The sequence below is a fragment of the Platalea leucorodia genome, assembly GCF_965183815.1.
Source record: "Platalea leucorodia genome assembly, chromosome: 2".
Classification (NCBI taxonomy): Eukaryota; Metazoa; Chordata; class Aves; order Pelecaniformes; family Threskiornithidae; genus Platalea; species Platalea leucorodia.
This window is the reverse complement of record NC_138824.1, coordinates 96,604,086-96,618,709: the sequence shown is the minus strand read 5'-3', so window position 1 is coordinate 96,618,709 and position 14,624 is coordinate 96,604,086. Positions and strand designations below refer to the sequence as shown.

The 14,624-nt window shown below is 50.1% G+C and overlaps 1 protein-coding gene across 1 annotated transcript; it reads right to left on the bottom strand.

Moving 5' to 3' along the window:
• Positions 1-260: 260 nt before the first annotated feature.
• LOC309603877 (cystathionine beta-synthase-like) lies at positions 261-14,352 on the bottom strand (the record flags this gene model as incomplete). The annotated part of the gene is made up of 12 exons (XM_082337694.1): positions 14,240-14,352; positions 12,853-12,984; positions 11,500-11,569; positions 10,141-10,232; positions 8,861-8,986; positions 7,757-7,841; positions 6,027-6,132; positions 5,360-5,431; positions 3,968-4,102; positions 3,296-3,404; positions 2,461-2,545; positions 261-358 (listed from the first exon to the last, which is right to left on the bottom strand). The coding sequence occupies exons 1-12, from the start codon at positions 14,252-14,254 to the stop codon at positions 261-263; spliced, it is 1,125 nt and encodes a 374-aa protein (XP_082193820.1). The 5' UTR covers positions 14,255-14,352.
• Between the last annotated feature and the right edge of the window lie 272 nt (positions 14,353-14,624).

The following is a 14,624-nucleotide window of genomic DNA, read 5'->3' as shown; positions in this document are numbered from 1 at the left end:
TACCTCTCCAGCCCTGGGAAGCTCCGTGTAACCACACATGGCTATTAAACGCAATTTCTTTAGTTATCTTCTCTTTAGTGATATTCTGGGTGGCATTTAGCGGACAAATGGTTATTACATTACAATTTTCACCTAGTCATTTTGAGAAATTATCATCAGCTGGATTAGACCAGAAAGCACCCTCGGCCGGGTGGTTCAGGCTCGGGGGGAGCAGCTGGCCCTGCCGGAGGAGCGGAGGTGGGTGCAGCCAAGCTGCTGTGCTACTTCTTGTCGTTTCTGCTGACGAAGGTGAGGAGGTCCATCGCTGTGACCACACCAAACACCATCTGCTTCATGAAGGAACTGCCATTTCCATTGACTGTGAGCAGAGAAAATTCCAGTTTAGTGGAAAAAAGAAGAAGAAGAAAAAAAAACCCCACAGCTGTGCAGAGGCTGTTATTTGTTTATTAAGAGAAAACCTTAACAGGGACAGCAGCTGTCTCTGCTGTGCCTCAACAGCAATGACCAACGCAGCCTCGGTCAAGTTACTGGGATCACGTCAGGGAGGTTTTAGCTGCAAATAATGCACCCTTTACCAGAGCAGGAAACTTAATTTCCCAGTTGTTTTTACCCAGCCTCCGTTCCAGTCCTGCTTCTATCACCACAAAACTTTTCAGGCCAAACAAATCAGACTCTTTAAGAGCAGCAGTGAGACACTTTCTGCTCTGTTCTCATAACGTCCCACACCACCATTAATAAAACAGCATTGCAACAATTGCTTTAACTATCTGATAAATGTTTTCTTAAATAAAACTAAAACTAGCCACCAGAGTCCAAACACAAGATAAAATGCAAGCTCCGAAGGTGTGGGAAGAAAGTAATAAATAAGGGGTAGCTGTGACAGCATTAAAACAGCAGCTCTGGAAAAGAAAATGGGTGTCGTTTAAAAACCAGAGCAAGAGGCACTGCATATACAGCTGGCTGATATTTTTTGGTGGGTACCGTTTAACTTGCAGATACCATTCAATTTATATCAAAATGTGACACAAAATAGATTTTCGTCATTTTATGACAACATAGCTGAGAAAGGAAATTCTGCCTAACATTATTTTTGGTGACAGAATTGGAAATGTGCATCAAAGGCAGTTGTGAATGAGAGACTTTGGTTTGCAATGTTTTGTGGGAACACGGTTGGACTTGCAAGCCAGCTTTAGAGCTGATGGGGCTTCAGGGCGGCAGGCCACAGAGACACAAGCAGAGGGGTTGGGGTGTTTGTGCACAGTGGGTTTCGGAGGCTCCGAGTTCAGCAGGCAGCCCTTTGCCGGCAGTCGATACAGCACAATATCGTGTGTTGCTCACCACGGGAATGCTTTGCACATTCAGTGTGTAATCCCATCAAATCAGCATAATTACACCCTTCAGCTCTAATTTAGAAGACCTAAACATGGGTCTTCTGACTGCTTTTTCATGTTGCTAACATTTTAAACAAAGCATCTCCCTTGAGATAAGGCCAAATTTGTACTTCTAGAAGTTTTATGGTATAATTTTACTGGAAAGGTGTGTTAGGTCAGATTTGCAGAACAGCACCTGCCACTGTACGTGTTTCAGTCAGAGGAGCAACAAGGTGTGATCCCTGCTGCTATCGTTGTGTCAGCAACCCTCATGCTAACGTGGTCTTACTGCACGTGACGCTACTGAGCCTGCTTGCTTCACTGGGGAGGGGGTGGCTGTACAGTGGTTTGAGAATAAACCAAAGCTGCTCCAAATTATTGGACTAATCCAATGGTGCTCCTGAATTCTCAGAGCATCCCTATACCCAGCCATGGTCCAAGTAAGGCTCACACATGGATGCCTCAGGCTGCACGCATCAGCGTGCATTGTGCCTCCTGACTCCCAACTCATGTGCCCCTGCCACAAGGGTTTGCTCACGGTCCAACATATTTGTTTTCAGCTTTCTCAACTTACCCTGGACGTCCAGGGTGGGTGTCTGATAGCACCCAGTGTGAGAGGCCCTTAGCATATCAATTTACCCAGCCCTCTCAGGGCACACAGGCATACGGACATCTCTTGGCTGCACCTCCAGGGGTGGCAAGTGGGAAGAGTGGTGTTCAGAGAAGATGGCACAGCCTCTGGGCATGCATAGCAGAAGGTCCTTAAGCAGTGGGATGCAGACTGTGTAGTTTGTTCCCTTGCACGTACATGCCTGAATTCCACCTAAGTTTTACCTTGTGCTGGTCCCAGGATCATGTGGTTAAGGCTTCCCCCCTCCCCTCATCCCTGTGGTATCAGGAAAGGAAATGGGTGAATAGTTGGCAGTTCCAGGGCTTTGCAGAGCCATGGGGCAGAAATCCGTCCTGCAAAGGCTCAGGGGCTGCACATGTGGAGCAGCTGGGCTGATACCTACCAAGATCAGTAGAGAATTTCCCTCTCCCCTCTCAAACATTTGTGCAAAGCCTGTACAGCATGCCTGCAGATACCTACACTGCATTTGCTGGTGTACGACGATAGCAAAATGGTCATTCTCCAGGATGCAGGAAAGCTTCCCGAGGCTGTCCTCCAGGCCAATCTAAACAGGACAAAAAGAGATGTTTTACGTTTCACTTCATGTTTAAAGAACAGTGGTGCGGAGCCTGACTCCTGCCTCTGACTATAGCCGTGAGTGGGCAGGGTGGCACCCAGCTGGACCGGGATCGGGTGCGCCTCACCCACCCGCACTGTTTTGGGGACATGGGAGGGGGTGCAGGCAACCTGCAAACCTGGTTTTGCTGTAGCTGAAATACAGTGCTGTCTCTCCCCAGCCCAAAGGGCCTCCATGGGCCAGCATGAGGTGATGGCTCCAGCTCCCCTAAAACACCATCCATTTGTCTCACTCTGGACCATTTACCTCTGGGCCACTGATGGCCATCTGACCCAGGCAACCCTCCCCTGCACACCCACAGGACCTGCCCTGTGTCCCGTCAGAGCCCGTGGCTGTTGCCCCAGCCCTGCTGAGCCCTGGCAACAGCTGGGCTCTGATTTCAGAGGATGCTGATCTCCCAGCTGGACGAAATCCTCTGACAGTGTAAGATTGGGGGTGGACATTCATGTGCTTTGCTCCTGGTATGAAAGCTCCCATGTCAGAACCCCACAGGCTCAGCAGCATTTTTGTAGGTGCCTGTCCTTACTCTCATCTCCATCACCCTCCCCACCTCTTTCTACCTTCATCACTCTGCCTTTTCATTGACCTCTTCTCCCAGCTCCTTTCACACCTCAGGATGGTAGTGCACCTCTCCCCATCCTGGACAGAGGTTGACACCAGCCACAGCCTTAGCGGTACCTTTGAGAACTGGTCGTAGATGACCTTCGTAACGGGGTCTGAGAACTGTGCTTTTCCAGCCAGCACCGAGGTGAGGGTGTTGCTGAGGGTCACCATTCCCAAAATAAGTCTGTAAGGGAATAGGGAGTTTTCCAAAAGGTCAGACCTGAGGTTAGGCACATGTTTTATGTAGGGGCTGAACTGCTCCCCTTGAAGTCAGTGACTAAATTGCTGCTGCCATCAGCAGGAGGCACCAGCTTTCTCCTCATCTGAACAGGACAAGAAGATCCTTGTCCTCACCAGGCTGTTGGTTTAACAGTAGTTAAAGTCTGTACTGCCATCCAGGACTTAGCAGCTGGGAGAAGGAAAACTTGTGGGCTCTCCAGTTGCTTTTTTGTGTGGGTTTCCCACCCAGCCCTCACCTCTCCTCTGGCCTCCCCTCGCCTGTGCACTGATTCAGCCTCTGCTGAGTCTGGTGGGCGCTGGATGTGGCTTTCACTTTAACTAGCTCATTTACAGGGAGTTTTCTTGATGAATCTTCACAAGGAGGCAGATGATATTTTAAAAATATGTGTCACAGAATCCAACACAAGAGCCCCGTCACTGGATCAGTAAATGGAACTTTCTCTTTAGTTTCATCATGGCTGCTTTTCCATGTGAATGGCCATCTCTGTCATGAGTAAAAATAGTTACCCTGATTCAGCAACAACAGGAGCTTGGTCGTATCCCTTCTCCTGGAGGATCTCAATTGCCTTTTGACAGCTGACTTCTGGGAGGAGAATGAGAGGGGCTGAGAGATTCAGTTTCTGCACCTTGATGTTCCACCACCTGTTGAAAGACAAATGGCAGCACCAAGCTGTTACTCTCCGCTGTGCGGCTGTGGGCCTTGCTCAGGGAGGCAAGGCCAGTAGAGATGAGAACAACCATATGGATATATTCTGCCTGCCTGCGAAGCTCACCCCACTCCTATCCCAAAGCAGTAACACTACAAGTCCACCATGGCCAGGTCTTGTTGAAGCCAAGCTTTGCCTATGCCTGGTGTTCATACAACTCCAGAGGCAGGGCTGAGGCCAGCAGTTGGCAAGGTGCTGAGCTGTCCCGAATCCAAGGAAGCTACTGAGGTCTTCACTTCAAGCTCATGAGTGGAAGCCTACCAGTTTTACTTCTTTGGTTTGTATCCTTGGTCCTCAAAATGCAGCATTTGCAGCTCTTCCAGGAGATAGACTGGCAGAGATGCTCCTGTGACTTATGAGGGACAAGCTATGCTTGTTTGCTGGGGACAACGGGCAACTCCCAACTCATCTCAGCCCTTTGTCCTTGCAGAAAAGTCAGGGAAATGGTAGAGACTGGAGGGGCCAAGAGCAATTCTAACCAGGCATGAGAGTCCTTAGAAATGTATTAAGTTTTTAGGAAATATTTTGCAATAACCTTTGGTTATAGTAACCCAAAGGAGCAGGTGACATCACCTGCTGTCTTTAAAGTGAGGTTAGACGCTTTCTAAACAACCAGCATTTGCCCAGCCACATGTCAACTGGCATCAGCAGCTTGTCTGTGATTCCCTGCCTTGTGGGGTTTCTTTCCCCATGGTGTACAAGAGACAACTGAGCTAGTCATCTTTTCTGGCCTGCAGCTCTGGAAAGTGAAAATTTATGGGTCTCTGCCTGAAAAGACCTCCAGAGCTGTTTGAAAGGGTGCTTGCTACAGGAGGGACCCATCTCCCTTCCAGCCCAATGTTCCTTTGAACATTGGCTGTGGAGTAGAGAGAGGAGGTTTTGAGTGGAGCTAGATGTCCACCTCAGCCGTTCTGCTCGGCAGAGTTTAGGTGGTTTGGATAATGACTGCCACATGGGAGGGGATCAGCAACTTTGAGACAGAAATGGCTCCTTTATAGACTTTGATTGGAGAATGGGGATACCTAACCAGTCAAAAGAGAGGAGCTGACGTTACAGCCTCCCCAGCAGGATCCAGACTTAACTGCATTTTTTCTAAATACTAAAAGATAATACTTTCCTTTGAAGATAATAATTTCCAGACTTGGAAAGCTGATTCCCTTAGCACTGTTTATACCGGCGGAAGTTGTCTTACCAAGGCTTGTGCTCCTGGACGTCATTTAGGAAACCATTTTTTATCATCCACTTATCATTCAAAAATTTGGACCTAGAAATCACCAACAAAGAGCGAGTCTGTGAGCTTTCCAGAAGAAGTCGTGCTTTGTTTCATGCACTAGACCGCAGCACTGCCCCAGGGCTCCCATGATTTTTGCAGCTGGCTGCTCTTAGCCCCTTTTAAGGTCAACGGGAGCTGCGGGTGCTCAGTAACTCTTAGAAGCATGCCAGCTATTTGCCTTCCTAACTTTAGGCATGCAAGTTCAAAAACTGTAGCTTGACTGATTCCTGTCCGTGCAGTAAGTCAGTGACAAGAAGAAATACAACCCAAGTGTCCCAACACCCAGTCCCTGGTGCTTGCCACAGCAGTATGCTATTTCTCTCTGTTGATTTTGTTGTTTTTTTTTTTTTTTCTGTGAGCTGCTCGAGGGAGACTCCCAGCTCTGGGCTCACTCCGAGTGCCATGCTATCAGACTTACCGGGGTGGCTCTCCAGCAACCCACACCACCTGGGCTCAGCAGCGCTAAGTTCATGTCACCGAAGGGCCCCATGGCCCCAGACTGGGCCATATGCAGACAGGGTGGGGAGAAGGCTATGGGAGCTCCTACTCCACTGCCAAAAAGCAGGCGAGGAAGCGAGAAACTCACATGTAGTTCCTGACGGAGTCGGGCAGGATGACGACGCAGCGCTGACCTTCCTTCAGGTCCTTGGCAGCCTGCACAGCGATGGACATGGCACTGCCCGAGCTGCCACCTGGATGGGTACCAAGAAAAGAGAGACAAGCATTGGGGCTGCCCAGGGTGCAGGGCCACAGTCGTGGTGCGCGGGGCACAGTGCTGCCCTGCCTAATGCTACCAGGGTCACTGAGACCAAGCGGTAGCAGAGGTGGCACCTCATACACCAGGGCAGCTGAAGACACTGGGAGTGGGAGGACAATCGGCCCCACAGTAGGTTTTAGGGTCAGGAAGAGGTAGGGACTGAAGGGATGTGTTCATACGGTGGCTCTTGGCAATGGGCTTATGAGGCAATATAAGAGCCACCTTATGAACGTCATGAACCACATCTTGTGATGACTCTGAGGGCAGGCCAAAGGCTGAAAGGTTCAATACGAGGCCATTCATACCACTGCTGCCCATGCCACACTTTTCCTTTGGGTGAGGAGAAGACCATGCCAAATCTAGAGCTTCTGGCCGACATATTTGGCAATCAAAGATTGGCTTTAAATGCATTGTAAAGACTGAAAAAACCATAAACATTACATTCATGCTTGGAATACCAGGCCAACGTGATGGGAAGACCTAAATGCTCCCTGTGTCTGTGTGCACGCATGTGGTTTGCTGCACGTAGGGAAAGCAGGTCCCTGCTTTACAGAGGCAATTCTTCCACCGGTAGTTCGAGTACTGGAAGTCAAACACATTCCACTATCTGTGTGCCAATTACACACTGCATTCAAGGCAGCACGTATTTTACAGCAGGTTAATTAGCACTGGGTCACATTTTTCAAACAAATGAGCAAAGGCCCTGAAAAATGCAGTTCAGGGAACATGAAGCTATTCACAAATTATAGTTGAGTTCAGCAAGTGGTTTCTGTTGAAACACAGTGACTGTGCCTGCTAGGTTAAATCAACATTTAAGCATTTCATTACAAATGGCCTGATCTTTTTCAAAACTCCTTGGATGTGAGCACTCAGGACTTTTATCAGCTGAAACTAAAAGCCTACATATTGTCTGGTCCTGGACGCAAACCTATAGCTATCTGCTCAGTGGCAGGGAAGGCTGAAAAACACTGATGCTGTGTAGAGACTCTTAGAGTACAGGCAGGGTTTGTCTGAGGGCAGTTGTTCATTTTGGAAAGCTGGTGGGATGGATCACTTACAGCTCGTTGGCACAGGGAGAAATACTCAGTAAGAACATCTTACACTTTCTTTACTTTCAAACTTTCCTGGTCCAAACCTGGCACCTCTAGTGTGGCAACCATTCAACGACAGAGTACAGCCTCGCAGAGTTGTTAGCAGAGCGACAGTTTTAGCCTGCTTGTCCTGCCACGAGTCCCATTAATCCTCTCTTCATCTCGTGTAATACTACACCGCACAGAGTTAGGCCTGAAGATCCAGTTCCATGTGCAAAAGTGCTCCGGTAAGAGGAGAGTTATTGCTTCTATAATTATTGTGGCTGATGAGTCAGATCCCAGACCACAGACTCACTCCCACACCTCTGAAGTCTACAGTGACCTACACACCAGTTTAGGGTTCGGCCATTCAGCCCTGTTAACCTAGCAGACACAAAATGCAGAGAGCACCTACCTCGAAGCATTTTGGTCCCAAAAGGATGAGGTTCAAAAAATTTAAGAGAAGCAACTGTTGTCATTGGTACTTACCGCACAATAATCCCTCCTCTCTAATCAGCCTGCGAGACATGAGGAACGAGTCTCTGTCGTTGCATTTATACCACTGATCAACCACCTGAAGAGAAAGCAAGAAGGTTGGTTACTGGAAGTGTTATTTCAGGCTGCCCCAAGCCTGTGAGGCATGCCGTGGTGCTGATGCCTACAACATCTGGCAGCTTTGAGCTGCTTTTCACACTTGTTGAAAACATATGCATTTGTTAGGGCATCCTCAGTCCAGAGCGTGTGTCCTTGCTTGCAGGCACCTACTCTAGCCTTTCCAGCCAGCACCTTTTCCTTGGAGAGTTAGGGATGTCTGAGAGGTCCAGAGTCAGGATATGGTGTTCATGATGTCCTGGGCTAGGCTACATTAATGGTCAAGATTTTATCAGGCAAAACCAGATTCAACTACAAAAAGAGTTTTGGGTTACTGCAGGTCAAAACTCTAAAGCCATGTGCAGACAGCAGAGATGTAGTTACCGCAACACCTGGAAACAGAAAGAATCTGGGCTCGGAGGCTGTGGGGGACCTTTCTACGAATGAGGCAGGGGGAGCACAGGCAGCTTGACTTAGGGCTTTAAAGCTCTGTGCCTGGTGGCAACTGATACACGAAGAAGAAACTTGACAAGAAGCTGTATGAGGTTCATGATCTGTTGTTTTACATAGCCTGGATCTTGTCTTCCAGCCCATAAATGGTGCAGCGTTTCTGCCTACAACAGCAAAGGCTCAGGAAACACTAGCGTGATGAAGAGCAGCCTCAGCACTGACCTCTTCTGTGTGATCGCAGTACAAGAAAGAGGCACGCTCTGAACATTAGTGAGGCTGAGCTGAGGTGGCTGGTACTGTGGCATATTTCTTGTTTGCCCCTGTATTTGCCTTCTCCTTGAAGGTCAGTTATAATCAGATTTACTCAGAGAGATGCTTTAGCGCTGGGGTCCCAGTCCCCCCACAGCAGCTTGTTCTGCACTGGGAAGGTACACAAGTCGCCTTAGGGCTGGGCCACAGCCGGGTGCCAGAGCTGCCTACCTCTGAACTTGGGAGTAGGCTGGGTGCAAAGCCAAGGATCAGACAGCGGCCTTTCATGACACAGCTACTTACTGATCTGTCAAGGACAGTAGGGATAAAGTCATGCCCAATGCCCTCCACTTCGATGGTTGTGGTGTTCGTCTTGTTCATCTCACTGGGCAGAGCGACGATGGAGCCATCGGGATCTACGCCAATGATCTTTGAGGGAAGGAAGTTTTGTTAAACCACAAAAGGAGTTCAGAAATAGTCAAACACACAACTCAAAGGAAAAAATACCCACGCCCTTATCAGCAATGTTTTCCTTCCCATGATATTCATTAATCTTCCTATCCACTGGCAGCATGGAGAGTTTCCAGGATAAAAGGGTGCTGTTTCCCACTGGCTTTTTAAATAGATCCTAGGTAGTGTTCAGCTGCTGCAGAAGTGACTGGTGGCTTAAAATGTTATCACTCTCAAGGTGTTTGTCATCACCCCTTTGGCAGAGCCTGCTACTTCCAAAGCTCAACCCTTAGAATAGCGTGAGTGCTCCTTAATCTGCTCCAGCGCAAAGCCAGCCAGCTACCTCAAACCTGTGGAAACCCCTGGCTACAGACATCCTTTCTGGATCTAGCTGTGCTGGCTGACAGTGGTACCTCCCTGGTTGCTTATAGCTTTACGTCTGGGCTGAGGTTGCCTCTCTCAACACTCAGCTTAAGAAGGGATGGTGACACTGCTCCACATGCAGCTTCAAGCAGTCAGCGACGTTATCTCATGCCCAGGTCCCTCAGTGGCTGGGTCCACACCATCTCAATTTGCCCCTGGTGGATCAGGGATCGCTCGCACGCCAGCTACACCGGGGAGGCAGTAACTGTCAAGACCCCAGTCCGCCTTGAAGCACAGGCTCTGCAGAGCGAGCATCTATGACTGGTGTCAACCATAGAGCATGGAGGCTTTTGCAATGTCACATGAGAAGCACTTGCACAGTCTGCCCCCTCCGCACGGAGCTGCCGGGGCAGAAACTTTCAGCAGGCAGGTTAACCAGGAGCAGGAGCAGTAATGCCGTCAGCTGGGCCAACCACTTCTGCAGGGGACGTCTGACAGTGTCCTGCAAAGGGCAGGGCACCGGGCAGGATGGGATCAGTAATGGGGCTGTGGAGCCTTTGACGTCTGAGGCACTGGGATGGATCTAGGTCAAGCTGAGCCTAACACCAAATTGCTTCCAACAAAAGCCAAGCTCGCTGTGAAAAAAACAAACAGGTGGAGACAACAACTGCTAGCTCAGTGAGCCGTGGGGTTAGGCTTGATCAAAAGCACAAGCAGGAAAACCCAGAGGGGCCAGGACTCCCCGTGGGCAGCCCTGCCTCCCAGCTTACCTTGCACTCCGGGCACTTCTCCTTCAGCTTCCTGGCGACGCCAGTGACAGTGCCTCCTGTGCCGGACCCCATCACCACCATGTCGACCTTGCCTGCAGGTCAGGGAAGAGAGAGGCTTTCAGGGACTCAGCATGGCCTCCGGCACAGTCTCCCCTTTATTCAGGGCCCTGCGCAGATGCAGAGCCCGTCTCCCTCGGCTCCTAGAACACCGTGTGCGGAAAGGATGCTAGCGGCCAAAACGTGGTCCTGTGGAGAAGCTCAGATGAGCTTGCAGGATCTGAGCAGAGCTGATCCTGCCTCAGCACAGGGGGCTGAAGGTGACCTCTAGATCTCGTAGTGGTCTCCATGATTTCTGTGTCTTTGGCACCTACTGGCTTAAGGGGGAGGGAGGATCCTAGCGCTTCCAGCCCTTTCAAACTGCACCACATCGAAGCAAAGCAAGCATGTGAATAACAGCACAATATCAATAACAGGCACTGCTTTTCAGCTAGTGTTAGCAACCGCAGTGGAGAGATGGCAGAGCTCTGCCCTGGCACCCACATTGGTCAGATGTAGCCCCACTGGCATCAGTGAAATTATGCTGATTTAGGACTGGTAGGAGCAGAGTCAGAGTCAGGCCTTCAGAGCCCTATGCTGCAACTGCACCGGGAAAAAGGGATTTATCTTATCACTGCTGGCAGCCAGTAGGAGCAAATCTAAATGTTGTAGTGGAGGGAAGGCTGGGACTTTCTTGTTCCTGTTGCCACCCAACTGCTTTGCTGTTATGATAACAGCTTTCCAGTTAAAACCTTCAAGCCTTTTCTACATTTTGCAGTGCTCCCAGTACTGGCAATAAATTTCACTTCTATCTGCACAGACATGGACTGGGATAATCCTTTATCCTCCCCCAGCTGTCACATCAAATGTCATTAGTCTGTGAAGTGTCAGTCTATTTTGATTTGCAAATGAGTGTGCTGGGTCAGCCTGCCATGCCCTGATGGACTTGTATTCCCCAGGGAGGCCTCTTGGGCCATCTTGTGCTCTCAGCTGACAGGCTGCAGAGATGTTGTTGCCATCGAGAGATGGGCTCTTCCTCCCTGGGTACAGCCTGAATTTGTTAAGCCTCTGGTCTCCTCCCTCTGACTTTTGAAATAGGAGGCCATAGCAGGGAAGCCCTGCAGGCTCAGGTGGATCTGGAGTGGATTATGTGAAGTTGCTACACTCTGCGTGTCAATATTATCAAGGGTACCTTCATCTACAGAGGCCCTTTTGGCCATTTCTATACATTTAGCTCAATAAATGATGTAAAATAAGCCTCTCAGAGAGGGCTATAGCCCTCTGCACATCCTCAGCACGTAGAAACAACAGCACAGCCGGTACCTTCACACTGCTCCAGGATCTCCTCAGCTGTGGTGTCGTAATGAGCCAGGGGGTTGCTTGGATTTCGGTACTGTTTATTTCAACAGAGAACAGCATGAGTTACTGTGTGAAGCATAGGTCAAATACCAAACTAGCAATAGCTCCTGACGAGCTTTACGCAGAGTCTGCAACTGTCCCCTCCACTCCCTGGCAAGGGGTGCACTGCCACCCGGCCAGGCCAGGTCACAGGTATTCCTCCTGGTTGTCACTTCGGGGCAGGTTTCTAAGGACACTTGGGATTTGTCCACACTGGAAGGTTAAACGTGCCCACAAACACTCACTCTCTGGCACTTGGTGCCTATTTGGTGTGGGGATGGTGAGGCTGTCCCACATGCTGCATTGCCAGGTTTTATGGGATCTGGCAGTTTTGTTAAACCCCTAGCTGCTGGACGCAGGAGAGCTCCTCAGTATTTTAGCTATTGCTTAGACAGAAACATTTTTAGCCTTTTCTGTTATCTTGAGAAAATTGAAAATACAGCCCCACAATACTAAAAAGCTGAGAAAACAAACAAAAAAAATCCCTCTTCAAATGTGATATTAGAAAACTTCTTTCAAGTATCATATATATAATTTTGGGAGCTGCTTTGTCATTTAGGGGCATTTGTGGCTGGCAGTGCAGCAAGTTAGGTGGCTGGGAAACATGGGCGAGAGTAGTTGTCCTACCTGTACAGAGGGATTTACCACAGGGAGTACACAGGTACAGCACTGAAATGTGTGCAGCCCCGTGTTCACACCCGTAGACCAGGCTGCTTCTGAAAAGCATATTCAGATATTGAGCTCCCTTTTTGTTAACAGGAAGGAAAACTATGTCTTCCCTGTCTTTTCTGCACTATAGGAGCTCCCTGCCCACTATAGGGATCCCTTCCCGCAGCGGGGTCGGACCAGAGGAAGAAGTGCCCTCCCGTACAAGACCCAGTGCTGCAGGAACCACTGGTGTGAATCAACGGTGTTTGCCCTTCACAACCTGAGGCTTATTTCTGAGGCAGAAGAGAGGCTGCTAGCCAGGCATAAAAAGTCATTGTTTCAGGTCAAAGTTAAATCTGAAGTAATTTGAGGAGTCTTCCAAGTGTGCAAGAAAACCCAGCCTCACGCACATCGGGCTTTGGCATGGGTATTACGGGTTTGGAAGTGTCCCTTACTTTGTTTCTGCCACCCCGTGCTTTGCAGAGGAGCGATTAAGTTTCAAACGCCATAAAACACTGACGAAATCTGCCTCCGTTGCCAGTGTGAGCAAAGCCCCCAAACACAGGCAGACTTGGAGCACACGCTATAAACCGTGTTTGGAAAGCGAGTGGGTGGCGGAACGGCGTTTACCTGGTCCAGGATGTGAGAGTTTGGGATTTCACTTTTCAGCTTCCAGGCAACGCGAATGTTAGACTCTGGGGCATCGAAGCGGGTGCACGGGGTCCGCACAATTTCAACACCCAGCGCCTTCAGAATATCAACCTTTGGGAGGGAAGAGAGTAGTTGTAACGCAACCGATCCCACGTAGCGATGGTAATCTGAACCTGCGGGCTCATGGCAGCATCAGATGCCAGAGGAGCTTTGCATGTGGGAGACATTTAGCATTTGGAGATACAATGTCCGATTCTCGGTTATACTATCTCTGACATCCTCCTGGCACCCAGGGCCTCCTGCCTGAAGCTGGCACATGGATTCAAGCCTGGCCTCGTGCCCTGCCCTGCTCGGAGGGCAGGCTGGGGACACGGCAGAGGTAGGTAACACTGTGCTGCTCCTTGGTGCCTGGGGAAAGGGGCAGAGGAAACCGGGGTAGGGAGCAGCATCTCCTATGTGCTGTGGTCTGAGCCCCTGCATGCAAGGAGGAGGTCTTAAAGCTGTCTTTGCCCCAAGTCCCTTCTCTCCCCTCACCAACCACGACGAAAGAGAAACTACAAATCAGCCCTAGGGTATTAATCCAATGGGAGATGCAGCCGTCGGGAGGAGAGGGGATCAAAAGAAAAGGGTGGGTGAGTGTCGGGGTGCCTAGAGATGAAGCCCATGGCAGCTGGAGGTGGCATCTGATCCAGACTGAGCTTAAGTGAGATTTAGGTTGAAATGAGGGTGGCGCTTTGGAGAAGGGCTCAGTTTTGAGCCAAGTCAGGGTCCAGATCTGGCTTCACTGGCATGAGATCAGCTGAGCAGTTTGTGAGACTTTTGGCTCCCAAAGGCGGAGATTTCTGCCGTCTCCGGGACGGCAGTTTTACCTGATCGTCAGCTCTTGTGCAAGTGACTTGACTTCCACCATCTCAAGAAAACAGCTCAGACAACCATAAGTGTTTCCAGGTTAAAGAAAACCATAGAGACACGGAGAGACCAAGTCACAGGTCAGATGTCAGAGGGGAAGTCAGTAGGACCGACAGCCGAGCCCCAGCCCCCCGCCTCCCTCTCCTCCGCTCCATCCAGCCCTTGCCCTTGCAGCCAGCAGATATTGCTCCGTTCCTCTGCAGCCCCGCACCGTGTTCGGCTAACACATGACCCCAGCTGCTCTGCTGACGCTAGATAATCAGCCAGGCCATCACAGCGTGCTTTTTTTTCATCAAGAGGAAATCTCCTGAATAACTACAAAGCTATGTCAGTGTGTGCGGCAAGGCTCGTTACCCTTTAAAGGAGAGGGCACTCCGTCTCTAGAAAGGGAGAGGCAGAGAGAGACAGGGAAGGAGATGTTCCCTGGCTGCGGGGTAATACCGTGCAGAGCTCTGACCTTTTCCATGCTCATTTTCTCCGGCAAGACAATGATGCAGCGGTAGCCTTTCACTGCAGCTACGAGTGCCAGCCCGATTCCTAGGTGGTGGGGAGGAAAGGGAGTTGGTTGACAACAGCATTTGGCAAGGCCGACGGACAAACATTGCTTCCTACATTCCTCTCTCCCGCCAGCGAACGTAACCTAGAATTGTTCACCGACGAGCTACAGGTGAGGGCATCCTCCGTGAGCCTCTCGGGATGTGCCGGCAGTGCCAGGGAGCACGGGAGGATGTGCTCACCGGCGAGTCGAGCTGCAGTATCCCTCTTGCTTGCAGGAGTCTATTCGCATGGCACAGAGCAAATGGCAAGGCTGGGGAGCGCTTTCCTCCCCTCACCAAGGCTCA